General features: G+C 36.6%; 1 protein-coding gene across 1 annotated transcript in view; it reads right to left on the bottom strand.

The window, feature by feature from the left end:
- Nucleotides 1-680: 680 nt before the first annotated feature.
- The window catches only part of RAB3GAP1 (RAB3 GTPase activating protein catalytic subunit 1), a 113,564-nt gene continuing 87,993 nt past the window's right edge, over nucleotides 681-26,251 (bottom strand). The window contains exons 18-24 of the mRNA XM_063105943.1: nucleotides 20,888-21,025; nucleotides 17,585-17,812; nucleotides 7,809-7,905; nucleotides 7,617-7,720; nucleotides 7,367-7,482; nucleotides 5,833-5,935; nucleotides 681-2,449 (exon numbers count right to left, since the gene is read on the bottom strand). Coding sequence (XP_062962013.1) covers nucleotides 2,213-2,449; nucleotides 5,833-5,935; nucleotides 7,367-7,482; nucleotides 7,617-7,720; nucleotides 7,809-7,905; nucleotides 17,585-17,812; nucleotides 20,888-21,025 — 1,023 coding nt within the window. The 3' untranslated portion in view covers nucleotides 681-2,212. The remainder of the gene's footprint in view (nucleotides 2,450-5,832; nucleotides 5,936-7,366; nucleotides 7,483-7,616; nucleotides 7,721-7,808; nucleotides 7,906-17,584; nucleotides 17,813-20,887; nucleotides 21,026-26,251) is intronic.

Here is a 26,251-nt window from a genome sequence, read left to right as displayed (position 1 = left end):
AAAGGCATGGCTAAGTCCCGAACGAAGGGGTGGAGAAATAAACTCCACTTCTGTATGGAAACAGCAGCACAATCACAATGAAGAGAGGCAAGCACACAGACATGGGAAGAATTACTGTGGTTCTTTGCAAACAGTTTACCACACTTCCCATCCCTTTATTCATCTTCTGGTCTCAATCTAGAAGTCACAAACTCTGTGATGATTTTCTTGATCCCAAAACCTGAGTGAAAAATCTTTCCCATAATACCTTATACCTACTACTATTGCATGTATTACTCTCTGTTGACGAATGAATGAATGAATTTGTACAATAAATGTTGGACCTCCAGTTTACACAGCTAAGTTGGCCATACTCTACATTTTACAGCAACATGTCAGTCCTCCCAAATGGGAAGGTCATGGAAGGAAGTGTGTTTAGGTTTCTGTTTTATTTTCATTGCCTACTACAGTACCTGATACAAAGTAGGTACTTAAAAATGTCTGTGAAATAAACCACCATATAACTGTAACTGAAAAATAAAATTGCCTTTAAAAAGGGCACAAGGAATGTTTTTGAGACCACTGCTTTGAAAGACTCAGTAGGCTGCAAATATTTAGGAAGATCTGAGACAGCACGAAACTAAGTGAAATAAGACTGAAATGCCCCTTGAAGGAGAGAAAATAGGAAACATATAGCCACAGAAAGCAACAATCTCCTTTTTATTAGATTCATGGTGCCATTTTAAAATACAACCTCTTCTTTGTAGAATTTTTCTTTGTTATTAACTTCCTCATTAGAAAATTGACAAATGGTCCGTGAAAGAAATGTCTTCTACTTGTTCCAGTGCTAGCTCCTCAGGCCTGCATCTGTATAGTTTACCAGTAGCAACAAAGTCTGGCATCTCAGAGAAAAGCATTGTAAAGGCTGGGACTCCCCTACTTCATATGTACATATATACATACATGTGTGTAGACACACAACACACACATACACTATATATATATATTTTTTTAACTTTTACAAAAATAATATAACACAGGTTTGCACAGCTCTATCAGTTCTTTAAGTTACACAGGCAAAGTTTATGCTTCAGTGTAACCATTTTTTACTTCAGATTGAAGTGGGAATTTTAGGCCTAAAAATAAGACTACCAAACAGAGGCCATGTAGCACCTCAGACTCAATACATCCTGATCATCACATAGCTAGAGATGTGGTGCTGTTATCCTTATGCCAGGTGCTACACATCCCCATAGATTATTTTCATTTTTACTAAAATATGAAAGCAAAATAGTCCATTAAAATAATCTTCTACTTATTGCATTAGCACATATACCAAATTACACTAACTGCATGATAATATCTATGCATTATAATCTCTGTACTAAGACTGTTTTTAGCATGTGCGCCTCTCTATGTCATTAAATACATATCCAGCCAGCAACCACAACAAAGACAGTCATACTGTACAGCAAGAGAAGGGAAAGCAACAGTTTTGCAGGCTGGTAACTTGGTAACTTACACGTCCACCAAAAAGAAATCAGAGAGAGAAAACAAATCTTACAAGATAATATATAAAACTACTTTGCAGTGACATTTAATATGTGGTTTTATCAGAAGGAATACATGTAGGTTATAGTTACACAGAAAAACAGAAACTATGTGACATTCTAGGTTTTCTCCTAGAATATTCAAAATTCTCACCAAAAGTTAATTAGTATAATAAAGATGACCACCAGGTGGCTGAATAAACAGAATGTCATTTAGTATTTTAAAAACCCAGATTCTGGGACTAGAAGCTACCACCCAAATATTCAGAAATCTGAGTTAACAGGTACTCTATTTTGCATACTTGATACTAATAAACATAACCATTAAGTGTCTACACAGACTGTGAATGCAAGGCAATAGCCTAGAGGATAGTCAGAGAATAAAATGAACTCTATCCCGTCAGAGCGAGTACAGATAACTCCTGCTGTTTTTTGGTTTTCCCCTCATACACGAAGCATCTCTCTTCAGGGCAGAAATCTCCTAGCTCAAGCCCATTCCCTCTGCCCCAACCGGGATACAACAGAGCTCAAGCTTGGTGCCGGAAAGTCTTTCAGATGCTGGTATGATTCCTGATCACTTAACTGCCAGGGCCCTCCTGACCTCTCAGGTTCTCCCTGCCACACCCTCCCTCCTGCAGGAGGAGGCAGCACTGTCTCTGGAGTCACCAATAACGCTAGAAGAATTAGAAGAAGGAGGTATCTGATGAAAAGGCACCTGCAAGTCTAAAATCCTCTTTGGTGAGAACACTATACATCCGCTGAGGCAGAGCTTTGGAGTAGGGAGCAGGGCGTGGCACAGAGGTGCGCAAGATGAGCTCCCGGCCGGCAGGGGGTGGGAAGTCCGACAGCGAGTTCTGCCTTCTTTCCTCTGGGGAGCCCATTCTCTTCACTTCCTCTTCTGGTGGAGCCATGGCTGCAGCCTTGAACAGAATTAAATGCTAAATTCAAAGGCAAGTCAAATGCTACACTCAGATACTTTTGAAGGACAGATGAATAAACATAAATACATAAAAATATCCTCCATTACTCAGTAATGCAGTCAGCAATATGTCATGATTACTCAAAAAAAAAAAAAAAAACACAGGAAATGCAAGAAGCTTGAAATGCTGCATGAGCAGCTAGGTTGGTGACAGAGACAGAAGGGATAATAATAACTGCCAAGCAATCTGCTTTGGAAAGTGAGGGCCATAGTCAGACATCTGATGAAAAGGGATCATGAAGCTGTTCTGGTTTCTATATGTTTCTTATAGCAATGACCCAAGTCCACGGCTGATGTCCTCAGTCCAATAAGGAGTTGTTTCTCTCCAGAGTCTAGAAAGATGATTTTCATCTTGACTCTTTCAATCAATTCTTTTTAAGGTTCACTTGCCACATTAAAACGGGGGGCATGGTTTTGTTTGCTAGGCAGCTAATGTGATGCAGAAGTGATATAGGTCCTTATAGCAATGGCCACAAAGAGGTTATCAATACTAAAGACATCTTTTTAAAATTAAAGTTGCATAAAATACATATTCAATTAGAGCCTTTATTTTTAACTCTGATTACTATATTTCTTTCACAATGCCATTGATTTGGGAAAAAATAATTAGTTTGTCAATGGAAACATGAAATCATATTAAGCTAAACATCAGCAAGAAAGGTATGCCAAATCCAGACTGTTAAGAGGTGATTAGTTTTAATGACCTTATGAAGTTAGAGGGATGGGAAGGAACAAGGAACTATGAGGGACAAAGGCTATTTTGTTACCTCATCAGAAGATTCAGTCAGCTTGAGAAAGGGTGAGAAAAGAAACAGTGATGAAAGGGAAACAAGCAAGATGGTTTAAAAAGGGCTAGACAAGAAATTTCAAGATTATTTCAGGGACAGCATGCACTACATTCAGGAACATGATCCTATCAAAAGAATATTCAAGATGAACAAAGAAAGCCACATCACATATAACACACCTAGCTGTCAAATACAGCAGACATATCCCACTACTCATGCATCTACTGGTTCAATGGTGACATACAGAGTGTCTATTTAACACGGAAATGATTCAACAAAAACTAGCTCTTTTACTGTAGTAATAAGATGCTAAAAAAAGTACTCATGGCTTGAAAAATAGATAATCCAGTGAATTTAAGAATAGGTGTCTAAGAGTTATTTAGCAAGATAGAAGCAAAATTCAATCAGTTGTTGATTTGCTGAATTCCATCTAAATATGTACATACCACAGATGCATATAATCGTGATCAAGTTTATTACAATGTATAATTTTAAGAAAAACTTCTAAATATATAAAAATTATATGCTATAAAAATTCTTTGTGAAGTTTCATCACAACTTTTAAAAATAAATGTTAAAATCTTGATTTCTTAGTGAAATTGATATAAAGTGTCAGTAAATAATGAAAAATTACATGAATAAACTTTGTTTGCTTTAGCCAGACATTTAAGAGCTCAGTTTTAAAATGTACCAACCAGATGCTTGTTATATGGATTACACAGTCTACCAGTTCCCTAAAAACATTCATTACAAGGTCTGAAAGTTTAAAATCTTTTTAAAATGTGGGATGAATGTATAATTTCAGTATCTCTTAAAGGGGATTAGCTATACGATGAGGCTGCTGAAAAGATATACTCCCAAATTTAGTGATTTTGAAAGATATCTTAAGTATATTAGGTAGAAACAAGAATAACAAATTATATAATACTATTTTTATTAAATGTGCATTATTTTTATATACCAGATGTTAAATGTTGGCAGTGATCATCAATGGGTAGTGAAATTATATAATTAATTTTCTTTGTTGTCAATATCCCTATTATGAGCCTCTATTAGGCTCATTATTTTAAGGTTGGGAAAGGGAATGGGAAGGCTATTTCCATTTTGAGGAAAATAATTTTGCTTACCTACCCAAAACAAATAACACTCTCAGCACTAAAAATATACTTTAGATTTTAAATCCTCTTAACAAACAATTTATAAAAAATGACCAAAGAGGAAAGAGTTTTCACAATAAGAGGAAAATTCACATTGGTGGTTAACAAGGAAATGTGCCTGTAAGCCTCTGGGTAGTGAGCTGGAGCAGATAGTATGGGATGTAAAAACAAACCTGGCTCCTGATTTCATGCTAGACACAAAACAAAACAAATCAAAGCAAGCATCTATTGTTTTCTAGATGTCTAATTTATAAGGAAATAAAATATTTTGGTTTTAACTTGAAATTCTTAAGTTTAGGGAGCTACCCCACCCCATAAACAATTTCTCTGTCTTGTTAATTTTTAGCTCTTGTTAAAAATTCAGATCAGCATACAGTATTCGACTATGAATTTGAATATATTAACTAGTTCTACTTCAGACCAACTCAACAGGGATTATGGAGTTGTTATTCTATGTGTAGACCCACAAAAAATTTTTTTTCTTATTTGATTCTGAGAATTACACTCTAAAAAGTGGCTCGCTCTAGTGTCATCACAGTGCCAGGTAATGGGAACCCTGTATTTAATGCACAGTTAATACTTTTATCAGACTCCCTAACATTAATAAGTCCTGAAATGAGAATCATCAGCAGGATGCCAGCACCTCTTAATCAGTAACCAAGATACTATATAATTTTAAAACCTTTACTTTCACTAGAAGAAGTAATGATAGAAATCATTTTTCAAATTGGTCTTTCTTTCTGTGCTACTGCCTAAGTTTCCATAGTCTTAAAACTCTGCAATCTTCCTCTTCCTTTCTAGGAAACCTCTAAGTCAGATCTCTTCACCATTATAAGAATAGTTAGATTCACAATTCAAGGTGAACTGTGAATCCATTTTGTAATACCTGAAGTTTAAAGATAGTAAAACTGAAATCTAGTCTTTTTAAAAAATTTTTTTTATTTTAACTTATCAATATACAATGTAGTTGTTTTCTGTGTCCTTTTCCTGGTTCCATTTCCCCCCCTTTCCCCTCCCCCCATCTATGAAATCTATTCTAATTTGAAAGTACTAAACATTTTTTTCCACAGCACGCACAGCACTAGCCATTGCTATCTGAGTCCCTGCCAGCTTCTGTCACAATTGATTTCAGCCCCTTCTAAATTTTGAAATTTAGGTTCTAAAAATATATTTATCATTTTACTAAAATATGTAGGAAAGCAAATGGGTTTCAAAGACTAAGAAGTCACAGAGTCATTGTTTCTTCAATATTCAAACCCAATGCCCAGACTCAGACACACATAGCAGCTACATTATCAGCCACATGTGAATCAAAAGAACATCTTCCCAAATAGATGTCTGGAAAGATCATGATAGAGCCAATAATGAATGCCACATACCCTCTGGGCATTCACAAACAACTTGTGAATGATCCTGCCAGCATGTCCTCTTCCTGCACCAGTGACTAATACTTCAGGCTGTTCCAGCAGGCAACTCACAAACCTAGGAGAGATAAGCAATGAAAGAATAGAAAGCAGCTCAAGCCACTGTGTATCCAGCCTCCCAGGTGAATTTTGTTGGCAAATCCTCAAACTGATACCAGCTAACCCTACCAAGGCTGGAGTGGACAATTTATAATAGGATAGACTGACATTTGGAATTAAAATAGACTCAACTGACAATCTCACTGTTTTTTCAACTGATTTCATAAAATTTTTTAAAACCCTATCTCTGTCAAAGTGTAAGAAGAAATATTCAGTCTATTTTTTTGCAGACTAGAAGCTTAGGAAGTGCAACAGTAAATAGAAGATCAAAAAATTTTTTTGACAATAGAAAGTTTTATTTATCCAATAAAGCAATGATCCATATTTTTTTTTTTTTTTTAAGGGCAGTGTATGTGTATGCTTAAAATATATGTTGTGCTGGGCAAAGTCACAATTGTAAACTGTGCCATTATGTGTTGGAATCAGTGTACTTGCAAGTATACCCCAGATAACACACAGTGAAACCAACAGAGTCGAAGGCACAGAGCCACCAGGCCTGCACCACCTGCTTATTAATTCATACTGCTATTTTAGAAATGATTCTCTTGATTACAGCTTATTCTTCTCATTTAAAAGGAAGAAATTTTCAAGAGCAAAGTAAGCTGGGAGAAAATTTCACTCAAAAAAAGACACAAAAAATTCAAACAAGAACTTGTTAAAAGCTATAGCAAATGCCTTGTCATATATTATTTAGCATCAATAATGCTATTTCGTATGGAAAGGCTGATGAAAATCTTAAAATTATGACAAATTCAAGTCATCGAACAAGCTAATTTGGCAACACTTTATCACAGATCAAAACAACACTGTCTTCTCAAATAACAAGGGCAAAAAATGGACAGGGACTCACACTAACATAAGCTTCATTAGCAATGGTGTTGAGTCTCATAAAGAGGAAAAGACTGTCCCAATTGTTTGCCTCACTGGGGAAAAGCCATCTGGTCACTCTTTCAAAACATACTTGCAAGGTACATAGGATGTGTATCTTTGCTATCACATATCTTGTTTAAAATAAAATAAATGACTAGGAATAGTGGTTAGAAATATAGTTTCAGAATATCCCACACTGGTCAAGAACTGTGAGAGTTGAAAGCCATGTTTTGAGACACTGTGTGAGTAACAGAGTTAACAGCTCCTCCACAGGAAATTTAAGGCACCACATCTCCAAGAGCAAACAAAGGAATCCCCAGAAAAAGAGACTGTTTCTAAAAGTGGCCTGAACGGAAACACCTGGCAGAGACTCAGACATACAGCAGAGATCAAATCCTATGATAATTAAATATTTCTCTGTCTTTAGTCAATGCTTGTTTCAAATAATATGAGTATCACAAAAGGGTCTCAATAGCTTTTCCTACTGCAGACAAAACTGAACTAATCAAACAGCAATTACCTTTCAAGATCTTCCTTTTCCTCCTCCTGTTCACATTTCTCAGTTCCAAACTTGGCTTTCAGTGACCGGGCTCTAGCAATTGTAGCTTCCACGTTAATAATTTGATGGATGATTTCCTAATAGCGAGAAAGGGAGAGATATATGTTGGAAGAGAGCAAAATAGCAAAGTCTTTTAAAAATGTATCTCTAAAATAATTATTGCCAAGCCAGGAGAACACTTGGCAAGATTCTGACACTACGTCAAACTTACTTCCAATTTCTTGTCTTCTGGATTGGGGAAGTGCAAAACTTTACTGGAATGGGATATAATCTGCTTTATAATCTTCTTAACTGAAGAAATGTTTTCCAGACTTTCTATTTTTTAAAAAATCAAAGCCATCATTGAATAAATTAAGCAAAATATACTTTCATTTTGGAAATTAACTAATGACTAGTCTTTTACCTTCTTCCTTTATCTTGAGTACAGCTGCATGAATCACACAAGGCAAAAGATGCCGAGCCAGGTCTGCAGGTTTCTGGATTGCCAGGTAATGCAGCACCTGAAGGAGGCATAATGTTATCTATGCAGGTGTCAAAGAATGAAGCAGCTATTTACAAAAGTAAAAATCCTCAACCACTCAACTCACATCTGAGACAAGAGCACAGAGAAGAGCTCTCTTCTCTAGTACCTACCCCTACTTACCCAGGTAAGTAGCTACTACTCCCAAAGGTAAGAACAATGTTACTGAAAGCACCTAAGAACTTCAATCTTTAATAATAATGAGTAATTTTTTCTGCTTCCATACATAATATATACAAATTAGGAAAATACAAAGAAAACAAAAACCTGTAAATTAAAAATCTGTAAATTAAACTACCTAGAGATGACAACCACTAAACCGTTAACCCATTATTCCACAAATGGATTAATCCATTCATGACAGCATAGCTGTCAAAATCCAATCACCTCCTAAAGGTACCACCTTTCAACACTGCCATAGTCTAATTTCCCAGCCACTTAACATGGTTACAATGGGGATCAAGCTTCAGTGAGGTTTTTGGGGACATCCAATCCATAGCAACCTTACTGCATATGTTTCCAGGTGAACACACAGAGGAATATCTTTAGGATGTATTGCTAAAAAAGAACTAGGATATGTACACTTTGTAAAATAATGCCAAATTATTTTAAAGTGTGTCAACAGGTATACACTCTAAGTTCCCATTGTTGTACACCCTTTACTAACAGTCACTATTCCAAATTTTGTTTTCCTTACAGAAAAACAAATTTGCAAAAATAATACAAAATATCTGAATACGCTTTACCCAGATACATTTAATACTACCCTTTTCCCTCATCTGTTTTTGGCCACTTGCATCTCTCTCCCCTTCTCTCAATGTGTGCACACACTAAATACACAGACATTGTTTTGATTAATTTCATATACATCATGTCTCTTATCCCCAAATATCTGTGTGTATTTCCTAAAATTAAGAAATTTTAATTTATTAAAATATTTCTTAAGTTTATTAAGAAACAAATTTAACCCTGATGAAATACTTTTAATCTAACCTACTATCCTTATTATAATTTTGTCAACTGACCCAATAATGTCTTTTATAACCATTCCCACCACCAGAACAAGAACCAGTTAAGGATTATATATTGCCTTTAGTTGTAGCTCTTTAATCTAAATTAACCTGGAACAGTTTTTCAGTCTGTCTTTCATAACACTGACATTTTGAGTACAGTCTCCCCTCCCTCCCTGCTTTTTGGGGAATTTAACTAAATTCCTTACTTTATTCAGATTTCCTTAGCTTTTAAAAACAGATATAATTCATATACCATAAAATTCACCACTTAAAAATGGACACTTTAGTGGTTTTTAGCATATTTACAAGGTTATGTAACTGTCACCAATATCTAATTCCAGAACATTTTCATCACTCAAAAAAAAAAACAAACAAAAACCCCAGTATACGAAAGCAGTCACTCCCTACTTCCCCTGCCCCTCAATCCCTATCCCCTGGCCACTACTAATCTAACATTCTGTCTCTATGAATTTGCCTACTCTGGACATTTCATATAAATGGAATCATGCAATATGTGGCTGTATTAGTCTGATTCCGTGGCTTATAACACAATACCTGGAACTGGGTAATTTACAAGAAACAAAATTTATTGCTTACAGTTTTGGAGACTGGGAAGTCCAAAGTCCAGGGACCCCATCTGGTGAGGGTTTTCTTTGGTGATGGCTTTACAGAAAATGCAGGGGTCTCACATGGCAGAAAATGGTGGAGCAGAGAGAGGGACTCTCAGTTGCTCTCTTTTTAAAGCCCTCAGAACCACACCCATGACCACTATTATTAATCCATTCATTACAGCATGGTCCTCACATGGTCCTAATCACCTCTTTGAGGCCCACCTTTCAACTACCACCTTCTCACCTTCAACGGTTACAATTGGGATTAAGTTTTAATAAATTTTGGGGGGCCATTCAATCCAGTGCAGTGGCCTCTTGTTTCTGGCTTCTTTCACTCAGCATAATGTTGTTGAGATTCATCCATGTTGTAACACATATAGGTAGTTCATTCATCTTTATGGCTGACCAATATTCCATTTAGAATAACATCCTCACCAGCAATGTATGAGGCTGCCTGTTGCCTCGCAGCTTTACTAACAGGGTATTTGTCAAGCGTTTGAATTTCTGCCAATCTGATGTGTAAGAAATGGTATCTCAGTGAAGTTTTGATTTGCATTTCTCTTATTATGAATAAAGTTGGACATCTTTTGATAGGCATAAGGGTAACTAACTTTTTTTGCTGAGCTGTCTACTCACATCTCTTGCCCATTATTCTTTAGTATTTTGACTCTCTATCTGTGATACATATATTTCTCTAATTCACAAATACTTCTCCCAGTCTATCATTTGCCTTTTGTTTTTGTCATGCAGAAGTTTTTTATTTTTACACAAACTTTAAATTGCATCTGGACTGAGTCCTAATTAGAAAGACTTTCCTATATCCAGATTATAGAGGAATTTATCCGTGTTTTATTCTAGTACTCGTATGGTTTCATCATCAGTCCATTCTTGTGTATGGAATGAGAAATAAACCTAATTTTATCTTTTGCCAAATTACTATCAAAGTTATCCCAACATCATTTATTAAAAAGGCCATCACTGCCCCAAGTGACTTGAGATGTCTTCTTTATAATATACTAGATTTCTCCATGTATTTATAAACTTTCTATTCTGTTTCACTTGGGGTATTTATGTGCCATTACCACATTATTTAAATATAAAAGCTTTTGTAGTATGCTTTAATATCTGGTAGGGCTAGTCTCCACCCCTTCCCCAGCTTTTTTTCAGTTTATTCTCAGGTATTGTTGCTTGCTTTTTAAAAATAACAATACACCCATTTAAAGTGTACAATTCAATGGTTTTAGGTGTATTTATTGAGTTGTACAACCAAAACCACAATCAACTTTAGAATATTTTCATCACCCAAAAAGAAACCCATTAGCAGTCACTCCCCAGTCCCCTGGGTCTTAAGCATGCATATTTATTATTCCATCAACTTGTCTGGCTCCATAATAAGCCTGTTGGTATTTATATTGGAACTGAATTAAATTTATAAATTAATTTAGGGAGAACTGATCTTGATGATGTTGATACTTCCTAACCAAGAACAAAGAATATGTTTCTATTTATTCAAGTGTGTTTTTGAAGACTGCCTTATTTTCTTCATTCAGATTTCAAACATTTCCTGACATTCTAAGTTTATTCTTAAGTACTTTACCTTCCCCAGCCCCCTTATAATGAAGAGAAAATTTCATTTACATCTTCTGAATGGTTATTATTTGGGTATATAAATGCTACTAATTGCTGTGTATTAACTTTATATCCAGCTACCTTGAAGAATTCTTTTGCTTGAATTAGTTTTGTCATTATTCTTCTTGAATTTTGTTAACATGTATTATTTTCTTAAAGTGCTATTAGAGCTTGTTCACTTAGGATTTTTGCACTGAATTTCTTATTTATTTATTTATTTTTTACAGGCTATCTTTATTAGATGTAGGAACCAATGTTATAGTTCCTTCATTAAAAGAATTTGGAAATTTTCCTCCAAGTACTGTGTGTTGAAACTATTTATGTGGCATTGGGACTATATGGTTTCTTGATATTTAGTTGAATTTCCCTGTGAAACCATCTAGGCCTGGTGCTTTTTGATGTGGTAGTTCCTTGATAACTGTCTCTATTTTTTCTACAGTAACTGCTCTCTTCATACCTTCTATCCTATTGAGGTTAGTTATGGTATACTGTATTCTCCTAGGAAACAATTCAACTTGGTTTTCAAATTTATATACACAGAGATGTACAAAGTAGTTTTGTTTTTTTTTTTTTTTAACATTTCCTCTGTATCAGTAGTTTTTTGCTGCTTTTGTCAGTTCTTATTTTGTATTAGGCTTTTTTCCCTTTTTTTTTCTTGATTAAAGTTGCTAATGGCTTATCTATATTTTTTAATTTAAAGTGAACCAGATTTAATTTATTAATTTCATCTGGTTTTCATTCTCAAGTTCATATCTCTCTCCTTTATTTCCTTCCTTTTGTTTTTTGTTTTTACTTTGCAGTTCTTTTTCTAGTTCTTAAGAGTTAGGAATTTAATTCGTTTATTTTCATTTCTTTGTTTTTAATGTACAGGTGTTTAGGGCTATGGATTTTCCTTTGATCACTTCTTAAATATATCCTACAGATTCTGATATGTAGTATTTTCATTATTATTATTTTTCAGAAATTCTATAATTTCTTTGCATTTTCCCTTTCACCCAAGCATTAATAGAAGGTTTTTAAATTTCCAGGTGGAAGGCCTGGGTTTTGTTGTTTCATTTTTAATTTCTAGTTTTATTGCAGAGATAAGACTATCAGTTGTAATATTTCTATTATGAAACCTACTGATACTTTCTTTGTGCCCTAACATAATATCAATTTTTGTGAATGTTCTTTGTATGCTTGAAAAGAAGGTACATTCTCTATTATCAACATGCAGTGTTATAATATATTGTAAAATCATCCTTAGTATCCATGGGGAATTGGTTCTACGACCTCCCACAGATACCAAAATCTGTAGATGCTCACGTCTCTGATATAAAATGGCTTAGAATTTGCATGTAACCTATGTACATCCTCCCATATACTTTAATCATTTACAAATTACTTATAATACATAACTCAATGTAAATACTATGTAAACAGTTGTTATACTATATTGTTTAGGGAATAATAAGAAAAAAGTCTGTACATGTTTAGTATAGATGCAATTTTATTTTTTGCAAATATTTTTGATATCAGTTGGCTGAATCCACAGATGTTGAACACAAGAATGAGGGCTGATTATATACCTAAAAGATCAACCTTACTTATTATCTTGTTTAGATCTTTCATTATTTTTCTCTACTTGACTGTCTTATACTGAGAGTAATATGTTAAAATTATCTCATTATTGTGTTTTGATATATTTCTCTTTGCAACATCTGTAGTTTGTTTTATATAGGTGGTTACTATGTCATCTAGTACATAAACATGTACTAGATAACTGTTAGATCCTCAGAGTGAAAATAACTCTTAGATTATAAACTAATCATTCTCCTTTCTCATTAAGGCTTTTTTGCTTTAATTCTACTTGAAGAATTATAACCCTTGCTTTTCTATTGTTTTCATTCACCTGGTAAATCTTTGTCCATCATTTAACTTGTAGCATTTCTGAATCACAGACTCTCTTGTTTACAGCAGACAGTTGGGTTTTATATGACTATCTTATATTGTAATTATTCTCTGTGTGATATGATCTTTATTATGTATGTTTCTCTATTTGGTATGTTTTCTCTGCTTTTTAAAAAATTTTCTTTTGGTATGTAGGAAAGTTTGTATTTCTAGTCTAGTAGGTATCTGCATTAATACCTTTTATGGTGCCCTTAATTCCCTTATATCTTTAATTGTTTTACAATCTGGTCTGACAATTTTAAAGGGTATCCTCTGATTAGCACCTATTATCTATGTAAGAGTCAGTGGTTTATTTTACTTCCCCCCCCTTCTCCCTTTTCCCCCCAATTTTTTTTGGTTGCATTTGTTCTTTGTCTAAACATAATTTTTACACATTCTTCTTCGACCTTGAGTTTTAGCTCTAAAATTAAAAAATAAAATGCTCACCATCAGTCCACCAAAGTTTCCCCAGCCATCTCTTAGTTGGTGAAGTTCACCCTCCTACACTACGCTGTTCAGTAAGGTAGCCAGCCGCTAGACACATGTGACCATTTAAAACTTCAGTTCCTATGTTCTACTACATTTTGAGTGCTCATTCAAGCCACATGTGGCCAGTAGCTACCATTTAGGACAGCATAGATAAAAAAACATTTCTAATAATGCAGAAATTTCTACTGGACAGTGCAGCTCTAGTGGCTTCCTTAGGAAGGGCACATGCGTACAGTATTGTATGTGCAAAAACTAGGGAAAAATGTTTTTTATAAGCTTGATACTTAGACATCTTGGCTGGATAGAAAAATCCTTGGTTCACAGTGTTTCTTTAAATTTTTTGAAAAGATTGTCCCTTCCATGTTGCCTTGCTTTGTGGGTTGCTTTTGAGAAATCTGATGCCTAATTATCTTGCCCTGGCAAGTTATTTTCATCTTCTTTCCTGGAGGTTCTGGAGATTTTTTTTTAAATAGTTATGGTCTAGTAGTTTTACAATGATACTTTTTGGATTGAGACTCCTGGTCAATGTTCCAGTGCACCTGGTAAGTGCTTTCAATATGTAGATCTAGGTTTTCTTAGATTGTGTAGAATATACTATAAAGCATATGTACTTCACAGGGCCTGGTTTTCCAAAGCCTTGCAGTTTCAAATATTGGATCTTGCAAGGACTGGAAATCTCCCTCAGGGTATAAGTCTCTGTTGCAAGATAAGAATTGTGGCACAGCAGGTTGCTGGCTCAAAGACAGACTAGTTACTGACTGTTATGTAAAGATACTGAGAGATTGCTGTTAAGAAGGAATATTTGCTAAGATCAAACTGTTGTTGATAGGACCACTTAACTATCTACTGGAATGTCATCTGGCTTGTTTCACTAAAAGTTACCAGCCTATACTGTTAAACTATAACCCCACCTTTGTCTCTTCCTGTAACTTCCTGGTCTGGAAAATAAATGCAGGAAGAGAACCTCAATTTGGCATTAATTTCCCAAGGAAGGAATGCCTCTCTCTTGAGGGTTCCAGCAGGAGATTAAGCACTTCAGGGCCTCTCCCAGCTCAGTAGAGATGGGCTTTGAGTAATCCTTTCCATCTCTGTCACCCAGGGGAAGTGGGGTAACAAATCCGTGGGGGGCGAAGCAACGCAAAGCAACAAGATTGCACTTTTAAATTAGTCTACCTAGTATTCTGATTTTTGTTCAAGAACACTGATGAAATGAATATTATTCCTACTTATCTTTCATTTCCACTACTTTCTCTCCAACCTCTTGTACTCCTTTATCTCATTTTCATTCTCTTGGCTGTTCTGCTTTTCATCAATGCCTTTTATTAAATTTAAATATGAATATACTCCCTCATGTGCTCCTTGTAATTTAGTCTTCACTTTTGATATGGTTGTCTGTTTCTTCTACTTCTATCCTGAGTTAAATTAGCTGTGGTTTCATTTCTTTGTGGGTTTTTTAGATTTTTTTGGTCCATTTCTGCTTCTGGTTTTAGTATTACTGATTAAACGTGATTTTTCATATCTTCCATGATTGTTTGAAGATATGTGATTCAGACTGTAGTGTTATGTTCCAATTTTCTTTTGCTTTGTGGCTGCTTTTCTGGGAAATATTTTCATTAGCTGAAATTACCAATTTGCATTTTGTTTTTAAAGTAGTTTGTATGGATGTGGTCTGCTCTCTTCTATTTCTAGTACTGCCACACATTGTTTGAAAGTACCCTCTTCTGCAGTTTCTCTTTCATTTCTATAGGATCCTTAATTTCCTTCTCTTATTTCCTTCTTTCCCATCATTGCTTTATCTCTAAGGGGTATCATTCCTTCTCTACATATCTGATTCTTTCCAAGGCTCCACTTCTAGGCCTGTTCAAAGCCCATTCACTATAGCCAGTGCTGTGAACTACTAAGCCCCACCCGTGTTCAGTATTATGGCACACAGTGTTAGCCTCTCTTTCTGGAATGACTCTGTGCTTTGCCTAAATCCTTTTTATCTCTTGGCCCTCTTTCTTAAGACTCCCTGCCCCCCACACTACATCCATAGGCTTACTGCAGTAGAAGCTTCAATGGAGTTTGGCTTATTTCTCTATTGTGTGTATGCAGGAATAAAAAACTCAGTTTCTCCTACATTCTCTTGCAACATGCTTCTGACAACAGATGAGTATATAGGAATAAAAACCAAAGTGTTTTTTCTATTCTCTCACTCAACAACAATCAACACAGAAGACCTTCTATGACCAAATGTGTGGGGATTTCTCCCCACCAACAAGCAAGCAATCAGTTCTGCAGCAGATACCAGCTGATGTCTTCTAATTCAATTCAATTATGACACTACCTAGAGATAGTATCAGATCCTACAAGTTGAGGACTCTGTCTCACAAGGCTTAGCCCCGCTTCTGATGCTGATCGCAAGCCCTGGGTTACTTTTCTCTATGCTTCTGTTTCTGACTGACCGGCTATACATCCTACAACCTCCTCCTTAGGTTCTATTAACTTGCTGGAGCAGCTCACAGAACTCAGGGAAATACTTAACTTTACTGATTTATTCTAAAAGATACTACAAAGGATAAAGATAAAGACATACATAGGACAAGGCATGTGGAAAGAGATGCAGAGCTTTTATGCCCTCTCTGTGCATACGACCCTCCAGGAATATCCACATGTTCAGCTACGTGGAAACTCCTGAACCCAGCCCATTTGGGTTTTTATGGAAGCTTCATTACATACGCATATATGATTAAAGAACTGGCTATCCGTGATCAACTCAACGTTTATCTCCTCTACCTTCCACAGAGGCTGGAGGGTGTGGCTGAGAGTCCCAATCCTCTAATCATGCCTTAGTCTTTACAGTGAACAGTCCCCATTCTGAAGCTACACAGAAGCACAAATCAATCATTAGCATACAAAAAGACAATTATCACTTTGAGGATTTTAAGAGTGGTATGCTAGGAAACTGGAAGAAGACCAAATATATAGTTCACAATATCACATCTACTTACTGTTAATTTAAAAGTCAGTGTAATCTCTGTCTCTTAGTAATGCTAAAGGCATGGATTTATTTACTCGAATTACTGATTCCATTAGGTTTTTTGGAGGAGAAGTGGGATGGGAGGGTGTGCAGGGCAATTTTATATCAGGCAGGCTCCCCTATTCTCCAGAACTCGATGCTTTTTTAAGTTGCAAAGCAGTCCACTAAATGGATATATAGTTGTCCTTTGCTGTCCTTGGGAGATTGGTCCCAGGACACCCCCTAACCTCCCAGGACACCAAATCCAAGGATGCTCAAGTTCCTTACATAAAATGATGTAGTATTTGCATATAACCTACCCACATCCTCCTGTATATTTTAAATCATCCCCAGATTACTTATAATACCTAATACAATATATATACTATGTAAATAATTGTATTTTTTAACTTGTATTATTTTATACTGTTGTATTATTTTTTATTTATTTATTTATTTTCCTAAATATTTTGACCTGAGGTTGGCTGAATCCATGCATGGAGAATCTGCAATGCAGAACCCACAGATAAAGAACTCATGGATATGATGGGCCCACTGTACCATAATTTATACAGCCAAGCCCCTATTTTGGGAAACTTTGGTTGTTTCTACTTTTTCACTAAAGAAGTTTGTTGACTACCACCCATATACATAGATCTTTGTGTATTTCTCATTATTTCCTTAGTAAGTTTTTTGGTAGTAGGATTGCTAGGTCAAAGGACATGCCCATTTTTAATGCTTTGGACATATATTGTGAGACAGTCCAGTGGTAAGCATTCTATCTAAACTATACACGTCTTTTCCCTGGCCTATTTGCAACTAGTTCTAAAACTTTAAATGTGAATACCAGATATATAAAAGGCTCACTGAATTTCAATGCTTTGCTTCTCAAGTATGTACAAAACTCTAATGTCCATAATAGTAAGTTTCTAAAATGCAAGAACAATAATTAGCATTCTATCTAGTATTAGAGACTCAAACCTTAATTACCTTTTCTGCTTCCCGTGTATCATCAAAGAGTCTCCTTTGCCTTCTAGCAGGAATTGGCTTTGCTGTTTCCCAGGCTTCTACCCACATATTACTTGGGATCTTCATTCGGGCACTCAGTTCTCCTCTCAGAACCACGTTGCCCTTTTCATCAATCACCTCCTCTTCAATATAATCCCGGGGTGAATACCACCTCACAAAATCTTCCAGGAAACAACCTGGATTAGCTGCCTAAAGTAAGGGAAAAAAATTCAACAGAATCAAATAAAAATCAACTGTTATTGATAAGCATGCTTGCAAAATCATGCTTTCACTTTCACAAAAAGCCGATCTAATTTCTAAAATCTAATATGAGTTTGGGTGCCATCTTTAAAAAAAGGTCAAAGTACAGAATTATTGTGTTTATGCTGCTTCAGTTTTCTAAAAAAATTAATTTTCATTTGGTGAATTTGTAAATAAAAACTTGATATAATGTAAAAGTAATTTTCTTAAACAGATTATATGTTATATAACTTAGTTTAAAATTATAGTATAATCCTCAATACTTAGAAAAGTAACAAATAAGCTCAAGTCAAGTAAATTAAATAATATATAACACGATGGAAAAGTCCTGTACTACTCTTCCTCAATAAATCAATACTGGTACTGCAATCAATATCAGCTAACCTCAAATGTTCTATTCAGTAATCAAATTTGTATGCTTTATATAACAAACCGCCATCATATAAATTGGTTTTGTTCTGTTAAGGTACTGGATTTCAAACTATTGGTTTTCAGGCTTCTGGAACCAAAGTGATTAAAGTTTTATTCAGTGGATAATTCTATAGAATTAACAATGGTGCATGCCAAAAACCTATCAGTGATTCTACTTTCAAGGCTGGAAAAAAAGAAGAGGCTTCACAGTGTTAGTAGTAAGACATGGAAGCCTTTTTTGCAAAAGTGTCCAGTAATACACTATCAGAGTACTAAGGGCATGAAAACCCACATGATGAGAATGGACTGTTTTAAACATAAAGAGCAAACCTGCCAATCGGGCCAAATAGTTACCAGCTTGACCAACCCTACCACCTTAGGAAATCCCCAAGGGGATGAGGAATCAGAGAAAGGTCTTTCACTGACTATCAAAAACATACTTCTAAAGGCTATGGCATGGTCCATGGCAATGAAGAACTGCTGTGAGCTACAATGAATGGGTCAAGATTACTTCATGATACTCAGTGATTCAGGATTCATGTACAAACATCTGGATCTTAACTAGGCAACACCCCACCCACACAAAAACCTCTTAGGAAACTAGACAGATAAGCCTTGAGTGACAAGAGCAAACTTAAAAAGAAAATAATATTTAATACTGCATTACAGATTATATTAATGAAAGACTATACCAGGCTGAAAACAAAGCTTCCAGGAGAGGGTCAAGGCTCACTTCTGCTACAATTTTCTTTTTACTGTTGCAGGTACGTACGACAAGTACCTACTCCAGAATAGGCCCTGTCCTTCTGGAACTGTAAGGTATAGGTGCCTCATGCATATATTAGCATTCATCCAAAGCTCTGGGGACTTTCCCAAGGGCCCATAATACTGTCATTCCTATACGAAAAGGGAAAGGCAACTATATCTATTTTAAAGTGATCATGTATTACCTTAAATATACTATCTGATTCCCACATAGGAGTAGGTGTGTAAGCCGGCTATTTGAAATACAATCTATTTCTGATTAAAACAATGTTATAAAAGATGCCCCGGTTAGTCCAAAGGAGTATCATGAACCACAGTTTTGCTGAAGCACAGTGTTAAAGGAACTATATAGAATCTTTCCATGAGGGCACAGTACGTTCTATGGGAGAAAACTTAAATAGTTCCTATTTGAAATCTCCTCCTGTCCGTGCCTCTGCAAAGACACTGCAGCAGTACAGGGACAGATGACTATGAAGGCAGCTAGAGGTCAGGTGGAAAACAACTGCTCTGGAGGCTGGAATTTCCTGCTGTGCACATACACTCTAAGCCAATTCCCTTCTCTAACTTTTTGGTTTTACAGGTGCCCCGAGAGCCAACCGGCTTCTCTTTACGCACTATACTATCTGTTTTAAAGCAACACATCTCTCTTTTTTGTCTCTTGGCAGAACAGAACTCACAGACTTTCTGTATCTTTTTAATCTCCAAGGAAAACATAAAGCTCTTAAGAGGTTTACTGAAGATTTTCCCTTATGGTAAAGATGGGGAAAATAAGCAGGGAATAAAAGGTTTCCCTTTTAAATCTACTAGCAGGGAGAATAAAATTGGCATAGGTGTTTGTTGGTATTTAAGTTTAAAAAGAATATATAAATATTTCAGAGAAAAAGCAAACTCAGGCTGGTCTACCTAGCACAGAAGTAGGACTGGGTAGGGCCTATGGATTGGAAAAATGGAGGCTATTCCAGGGAGCAGTCGGTTAAGGACAGAAGCCTGGGCCTGGGAGACAGCTCTGAGTATCAGCAGTAGGAAAGGAAGCCCTGTGACTCACTGGGCTACCCACTTGAGTTGTTTTTTTTTTTTTTTTTTTTTTTTTAAATATACATGGACTTGCCTTTGCTTTCAAGAATAAATAATTCAAAAATAAAAGTCCTTTTTTCATTCCTGGGTTTTTAAGCTAATAAGCCAAATATGTCACCATTCCCTGAATCCTATATGTTCTAGATAGAAGTCTATCTCTAAGCTTAAAATATTCTTCTCCAAGTAGCAAATGCCTACTCATCCTAAATGGTCACTCTTCTGAGAAACTTTCCATGACCCACTCAGTACAGTCAGTCACCTTTTTGACCTTGCCTTCATAAGAGAACTCATCACATAATAATTATTTACACATCTCCTCCCACAACCTTCAGAGACTATAACTGAGGGTAAACACTGTATTCATTACTCAGCTAATCACAGCACAAGGTAACAAACAGCAGGCATTCAAAGGCTTGCTGAGTGAAGTGACCCGCTTTGAATCCTAAGGGCTTCCTAAAAGTCTTGCATTAAATTGGCTGAATTAAACTGTGTGTACAAAAGTAAGAAAGCACCCTAATACACAGATAGAAATGTTTCAATTCTCAACTTACAACTATTAATAACAGATTGGTTCTCTTCCTTTTTTTAAACTTAAGAAACAAATTTGACTATGTCCTTTGGGGGATGGAGGTAGGGAGTTGTAACTACTTATGAAATCCAAACATTTGACAAAAAAAGACATTCAGGCCTTCATACCATTTTATAGAGTGACATTCACAGTTTCATGCCAGAATAGCTCAAAATAGACCCCAGAGCTCTGAAAGTATGACCTACCTTAAAAGATTCCATATCTGAGAGCAGACAGGCACTCTGCATGCGTGCTCTGAGGTGAGCCCCTTCTGCCGATGTACCTAATTTAGCTAAAACCTCAGACTGCTCTTCTAGCAGATCTTCTGTCATAGGTGCTGGTTCCTGTGAAGCACAAAAAGACAACGCTCATGAACAGCTCTTTTTAGACAAAGCAGAACTATAAAAATAGAATAAAGACTACAATTATTTCAGCTCCAGCAGTCACAAGATATGTATTTTTTAAATTCAGAGAAATGCACAAGTTTTTTTAGAACCTACATATAAAAAAAGTAACAAACCAAAAAGAATAAATATGATTTTCAGGCCTTCTTTCCACACAGATAAGATTACCATCTTTCCTTGATAAGGGCTGATAGTTAAAGGGGGAATTTCAGTGCACTGAACAACATTTTCCTGCCTATGATAAAGAAATGAAGTCCTAATATTAGTACATATGCCATCACCAGTTACAACAAGGTTTTTATTATAAGTATTAGAAATGGCTCAAGATAGAAAAATGCGAGGGAACTGCTCTAACAGTCCTATATCTGGTTTTGAAATTATGACCTCCTGTTTTCTTTTCTCTCATGAACATGCCTCACTTTAATTACCTGGCAAGTACCAAGCAAGAGTTTCACACTGGGGTTGAATAATAACCAGTAAAGCAATGTGTCATAGTGGTTAAGAGCTTGTTCTCCACAAACAATATGCCTGTGTTTGAATCCCAGCTCTGAGACCTTGACTAAGATATTTTGATAAATGTACTTTCCTTTAGTCAAAGAGAAAGTAGAGTATGAAGCTCATAATCTTAGTATTTTTTCTTTAATTGCTAGTGTTTATTGAGCATGTGAGGACACTGGCTACCACTCTCACCTGGAAATCTCAGCCACTTGTAAGTGGAGAAGAACATGACAAAGAAGAGATTAAGCAACAAGCAGTATGAGGACCATACATTTTCATACAGCCTACTTCTGAATATGCCCAAAGCTCCCTCATATATACAATCTTATGTGATCACTGACAGTGACTCAGGGCATTTTATAAGTGATGAAACTGAGGTTCAGAGATAAAGTGTGGAAAACACACACCCCACTATACAAATATTACTATTTATCAACCCATTTCAGAATATGAAGACTTGTTACAAAAACTTTTAAGTAATCCTTATATCCTGAGAGGCAATACTGGCCACTTACATAAGAAAAAGTCTTGGCGGTTTTCCGGAGCCTGCAGACCGGCCTCCGCTCCCACTCCCCCCGCGGTTCTCTGGCGGAGCTGGTGGCAGGGGGCGTTCCCGGCCAGTGTCGGGAGGGCAAGGAAGTATGGGCGGGCCGACTGTCACTCCACCACACCCGGGACTCCGGCCTCAGGTAAACTCCCTGTTACTGGGAGGCAGATACCATCTCTGCGGCCACCAGTTTGGAAAAAAGCCTAACGAATTTCTGGTTGGGAATAGTGTGGTAGGAGAGTTCCCAGGTCTGCTTGAACCTGCCGGAGACCAGGCTGCAGGTGGGCGCTAGACTCGGTTTATACTGGGGGGATACAAAGGTGAACAAGACCCGAGAAAGATCTACATAGTGCTACAAAGGCACCCAGAGAGACCGGTCGTCTGTGCCTAGCAGAAACCTGGTAGACTTCCTGGGCGAGGCGGTGCCAAGCAGGGTCTTGAAGGCCCAGCTGATAGACGAGGGGTGCAGAAGACACGCCCCAGCCCAGCACAGTGCGCACAGAGTGGGGAGACGTGCGGCCAGGGAGGCAGAGACTCGACAGAAACCACAGACCCGGTGGGGTTGCCACTGCACGATCCAACAGCCTGGGCCAGAGCACACGGAACAGGGAGAAGTCCTGCACAGGAAGTGAAAGCTCAACAGAGATCACACACCCTGTGGTACATGATCCACCAGCCCAGCAGAGTCCAAGCTGACCAGAAAGGTGGCTCCCCGGAGAAGCCCAAGACCCGAGGCAACCACACACACAAGGCACCAGAGGCCAACTGAGCAGTCACGGAGGGAGCCATACGAAATTGGCAACAACAGCAACATCCTAGTTAGTCATTAGTCTCAAACCGGTGGACTGTGAAACCCCCCGCCACAATGAATAAACACCAAAAAAAAGATACCAGAAATACAAAAAATCAAGAAAGTACACCACCAAAAGTTAATAAATCTCAAACTCTAGATCCTATAGAACAAGAAGCCCTTGAAATAACTGATAAGGAATTTCGAGTGATAATTCTAAGGAAACTGAATGAGATACAAGAAAACTCAGCTAGACGTCATGATGAAATGAGGAAAAGTATACAGGAACTGAAAGAGGAAATGTACAAGGAAATCAATGTCCTGAAAAAAAATGTAGCAGAACTTGCTGAACTGAAGAAGTTATTCAACGAAATAAAAAACACAACGGAGAGTTTAACCAGCAGGCTTGTCGAAGTTGAAGAGAGAACCTCTGAACTTGAAGATGGGCTGTTTGAAATAACACAAGCAGACAAAAAGAAAGAAAAAAGAATCAAGGACATTGAAGAAAATCTGAGAGAGATATCAGACAACCATAAGCGATCAAATATCCGAGTCATGGGTATTCCAGAAGGGGAGGAAAATGGAGATTCCACTGAAAACATATTCAACAAAATAGTGGCAGAAAACTTCCCAGGTATAGGAAAAATCACAGATCTTCAGATCCAGGAAGCTCAATGATCTCCAAATGTATTCAACCCAAAAAGACCTTCTCCAAGACATGTCATAGTCAAATTGGCAAAACTCAGAGACAAAGAGAGAATCTTAAAAGCTGCAAGAGAGAAGCGTCAAATCACCTATAAGGGAGCCCCAATCAGGTTAACATCAGACTTTTCATCACAAACCCTAAAAGCTAGAAAGGAATGGGATGATATTTTCAAAATACTAAAAGACAAAGATTGCCAGCCAAGAATACTCTACCCTGCAAGGCTATCCTTCCAAAATGAGGGGCAAATAGTATATTTCTCAGACAAACAAAAACTGCGGGAGTTCACTACCACACGACCACCCTTACAAGAAATCCTCAAGGGAGTACTGGGTTTGTTTCCTGAAAAATAACTACCACTGCCATAAAAACCCAAGAAAAATCTAAACCCGCTAGTATAATAAAAATGGCCTTTATGAAGAGGAAACAAGCTAACAAAAACCCTATCTACAACCTAAGGAACCAACAAACACAGAAAACAAACAGTAAATCAGAAAGCAAGGAACAAAAGACACCTAAGACAACCAAACAACCAATAAAATGCTAGGAATAAATCAACAGCTTTCAATAACAACTCTTATTGTAAAAGGCTTAAATTCCCCAATTAAAAGACACAGACTGGCTGACTGGATCAAAAAGCAGGACCCAACTATATGCTGCCTACAAGAGACCCACCTCACCCATAAAGATTCACACAGACTAAGAGTGAAAGGATGGAAAAAGAGTTACCATGCAAACAGAAAAGAAAAACGAGCTGGAGTAGCTATTCTTATATCTGACAAAATAGACTTTAAACTAAAAACCATAAAAAGAGACAATGAGGGACACTACTTAATGATAAAAGGACTGATCCATCAAGAAGACATAACAATCATAAATATGTACGCACCCAATGTTGGAGCAGCCAGATTTATAAAACAAACTCTATTAGACCTAAAGAAGGAAATAGACACTAATACCATAATAGCAGGGGACCTGAACACCCCACTGTCAATATTAGACAGATCATCTAGGCAAAGAATCAGTAGAGAAACACAAGATCTAAACAAGACTCTAGACCAATTGGAATTGGCAGATATCTACAGAACATTCCACCCAACAACCTCAGAATATTCATTTTTCTCATCAGCACATGGATCATTCTCCAGGATAGATCACATATTAGGTCACAAATCAAGTCTCAATAAATTCAAAAAAATTGGAATTATCCCATGTATCTTCTCAGACCACAATGGATTAAAACTAGAAATTAATAACAAACAAAACTCTGGAAACTATACAAACACATGGAAATTAAACAGCATTCTACTTAATGACATATGGGTCCAAGAAGAAATCAAGCAGGAAATCAAAAAATTTATTGAAACTAATGAAAACAATGATACATCATACCAAAACCTGTGGGATACTGCAAAAGCAGTATTGAGGGGAAAATTTATTGCATTAAATGCTCACTTCAGAAGAATAGAAAGATGGCAAGTGAACAACCTAACACTTCACCTTAAAGAACTAGAAAAACAAGAACAATCCAAACCTAAAGTTAGCAGACGGAAAGAAATCATTAAGATCAGAGCAGAACTGAATGAAATTGAAAACCAAAAAACAATACAAAAGATCAACGAATCAAAAAGTTGGTTTTTTGAAAAGATAAATAAAATTGACAAACCATTAGCATGGCTAACAAATAAAAGAAGAGAGAAGACTCAAATAACAAAAATTAGAAATGAAAAAGGCGATATTACAACTGATTCATCTGAAATACAAGGAATCATTCGAGACTACTATAAACAACTATACGCCAACAAATTTGAAAATCTGTAGGAAATGGATAAATTTCTAGACACACACAAGCTCCCAAAACTGAACCGTGAAGACGTAGAAAGTTTGAACAGACCAATAAGAATAAAGGAGATTGAAGCTGTTATCAGAAGGCTCCCAACAAAGAAAAGCCCAGGACCAGATGGATTCACAGCAGAATTTTACCAAACATTCAAACAGGAATTGACACCGATTCTTTACAAACTATTCCAAAAGATTGAAACGGACGCAAATCTCCCAAACTCATTCTATGAAACAAACATCATCCTGATACCAAAACCAGGTAAAGATATAACCAAAAAAGAAAACTACAGGCCAATATCCTTGATGAATATAGATGCAAAAATCCTCCCTAAAATACTAGCAAACAGAATACAGCAACACATACGTAAAATTATTCATCACGATCAAGTGGGATTCATCCCAGGGATGCAAGGATGGTTCAACATACGCAAATCAATAAATGTGATACACCATATTAATAAACTCAAACACAAGGACCATATGATCATATCTATAGATGCTGAAAAAGCATTTGATAAAGTTCAGCACTCATTCATGACAAAGACCCTCTATAAGTTAGGTATAGAGGGAAAGTATCTCAACATAATTAAAGCCATATATGCCAAACCCACAGCCAATATCATCCTGAATAGGGAAAAGCTGAAAGCTTTTCCTTTAAGAACAGGAACTAGACAAGGATGCCCACTCTCACCACTCCTATTCAACATAGTGTTGGAAGTACTAGCCAGAGCAATCAGAGAAGAGAAGGAAATAAAGGGCATCCAGATTGGAAAAGATGAAGTCAAA

The sequence above is a fragment of the Cynocephalus volans genome, chromosome 1 (assembly GCF_027409185.1).
Source record: "Cynocephalus volans isolate mCynVol1 chromosome 1, mCynVol1.pri, whole genome shotgun sequence".
Taxonomy (NCBI): Eukaryota; Metazoa; Chordata; class Mammalia; order Dermoptera; family Cynocephalidae; genus Cynocephalus; species Cynocephalus volans.
This window is presented reverse-complemented; position numbering and strand designations above follow the sequence as displayed.